We start from the raw sequence: 2,039 nt of genomic DNA on the forward strand, positions 1-2,039 counted from the left end.
CCCCCCCCCCCGTACCTCTCATGTCCTGTAAATCTTGGCATTCTTTAAAGAATTAAGTAAATAATACTATTCGCAGCTCTCATGATAACCAAAATCATTTTAATTAGCAAGAATTGTTGTACCATAAACACAAGTCTAACAACCCCACAGCAGGTTTTCACATTATTAAAGGATGATTTGCTCTAATAGCTTTCTGGTAAGAAGCAGCTTTCTTGGAGAACAAAATAAGCGATCACTCTGTAAATGAATAGTTCTTTAAAAAAAACAACAAACAAACATCTCTCCCGTCAGCAGATGAGAATACTTCACATATGTCTGGCAAAACTTGTGACACAAAGAACAAAACAATAATTACATTTCCTAGCATTACTCATGTCAAAGATTATGCATTTTTATCAATTTAACACGACAGTGGAACTCTGATCCTGTAAAGAAACCAGAGCTCTCCTGAACTGATCTTCCCAGTGTTAAGAAAAGTCTCTAAGAGCAAGCGAGTCGCTGAAGAGAACCATATTGCTGCTAGAAAGTGCCGAGAACTTTCCCTACGGAGGAGACGCTGGACAGGTTAGCTTCAATGTTATACGCCTGGTCCTTTAATAATAAGTACTCTTGTGCTAGTTCAAAGTTGGAACTTTCAAATGGTACATTTTCTATAAGGACTCGTGCTGGTCAGTGCAAGACTAGTAGGTATGTTCTTTGTCTCAGGTGAAAGTCCTCCTGGGGGACTAAACACACCTGGGGCAGTGGGGGGATTCCTCCATCCAAGGAAATGATCTCTCTGATGTATCAACCGAGGAAGTGGACTTAGGGTCCACAGTTATTTGTTTCCCCCAATCGGAAGGCGCTGTGAAGAAGATGGAAACAGGAGGAAACAGGCTCTTTTGGAAAAGGGCAAAGGCTTTCCTTTGAGGAGACTTATGAGACTTTGTGCCCAGGGCCAGGAGGAAGGAGACAACTGAGAAAGCTTACAGAAAACTTGGTTTTTCTCCCNCTGAGCCAGAAGACAGAGTTACCTGTGAAGTTCTGTGCTTTGAGATGCAGGTCATAGAGTTTGTGAATGTACCGTATGTACATCTCTTCCTTGTTCAGCTCAGTCTTATAGAAGTTCTGTAAAAACAAGCAGAAGTGTGATTGTTCCTCAACGGTCAGAAGTGCAGATACCCGCCATTTGTTCTGCTGACGTTTCGTGACTTGAGCCAAGAGAACTGATATATTTTTAATAAAAATGTCTTTGAAAACATTAAGGAGGCCCAGTGACATGTTTTTAGTTCAACACTGTTAACTAGGACCTAGAAATTATTGGGTATCCTGGAGACTTACAGGGTATTAATACCATTGATTCACATTTCTTTTGTAACTTTCTATTATTTTTTGTTAGTTTAACTGCCAATGGACAATCAGCCTATTCAACTAAAAATAGTAAAATATGTAACAGTTTAACCCGTTTATTAAGTTTAATCAGTGATATTCAAGAGACAGCTTCTTTTTTTAAGTTAATTGATTTTGAATTCTGTTTTTTAAAGGATAGTTTCTTTAATTTCAAGTTTCAAACACATTTTTGCTCTAGAGAGAAAATAATCTCTAAGACGTATATGTAAGGATGAGTTAAAACAACGTAAAGGCATTTTCCTCTCCTGAAGAACCATGTGTAAGAGGGTAGATGAAAAAGCACTTTATTGTGAGGGTGTAATTTGGAGTTTCTTACTTGTGCTGAAATTGAAAGGTTTCTAGTTTATCTCCAAACATAAAAGGATTAATAAGACATTTTGTTTCAAATTATTATTATAGAGGCATGCTTATTGAAAATATTTTATTTACAAAAAGAAAACGTATCTTGAGCTTACTGAACTTCACTAAAATATTTTAATATTAATTATCAAAAACTCAACTGGCATTACTGGAACACATTATGTTTGGCATTTAAAGGTATGTTTACATATATATAAATATAGCATATATACCATATGTATCATATATACCACATATATACACCATAATAATATTAAAATACATTCAAATGCCACATCTACTTCTTCACT

General features: G+C 36.2%; 1 protein-coding gene across 1 annotated transcript in view; it reads right to left on the reverse strand.

The window, feature by feature from the left end:
- The window catches only part of DOCK4 (dedicator of cytokinesis 4), a 392,534-nt gene that overhangs the window by 45,781 nt on the left and 344,714 nt on the right, over positions 1 to 2,039 (reverse strand). Inside the window, 1 exon segment of the mRNA XM_019653023.1 lies at positions 1,014 to 1,137. Coding sequence (XP_019508568.1) covers positions 1,014 to 1,137 — 124 coding nt within the window.

The sequence above is a fragment of the Hipposideros armiger genome, unplaced genomic scaffold (assembly GCF_001890085.2).
Source record: "Hipposideros armiger isolate ML-2016 unplaced genomic scaffold, ASM189008v1 scaffold_192, whole genome shotgun sequence".
NCBI classification, from domain to species: Eukaryota; Metazoa; Chordata; class Mammalia; order Chiroptera; family Hipposideridae; genus Hipposideros; species Hipposideros armiger.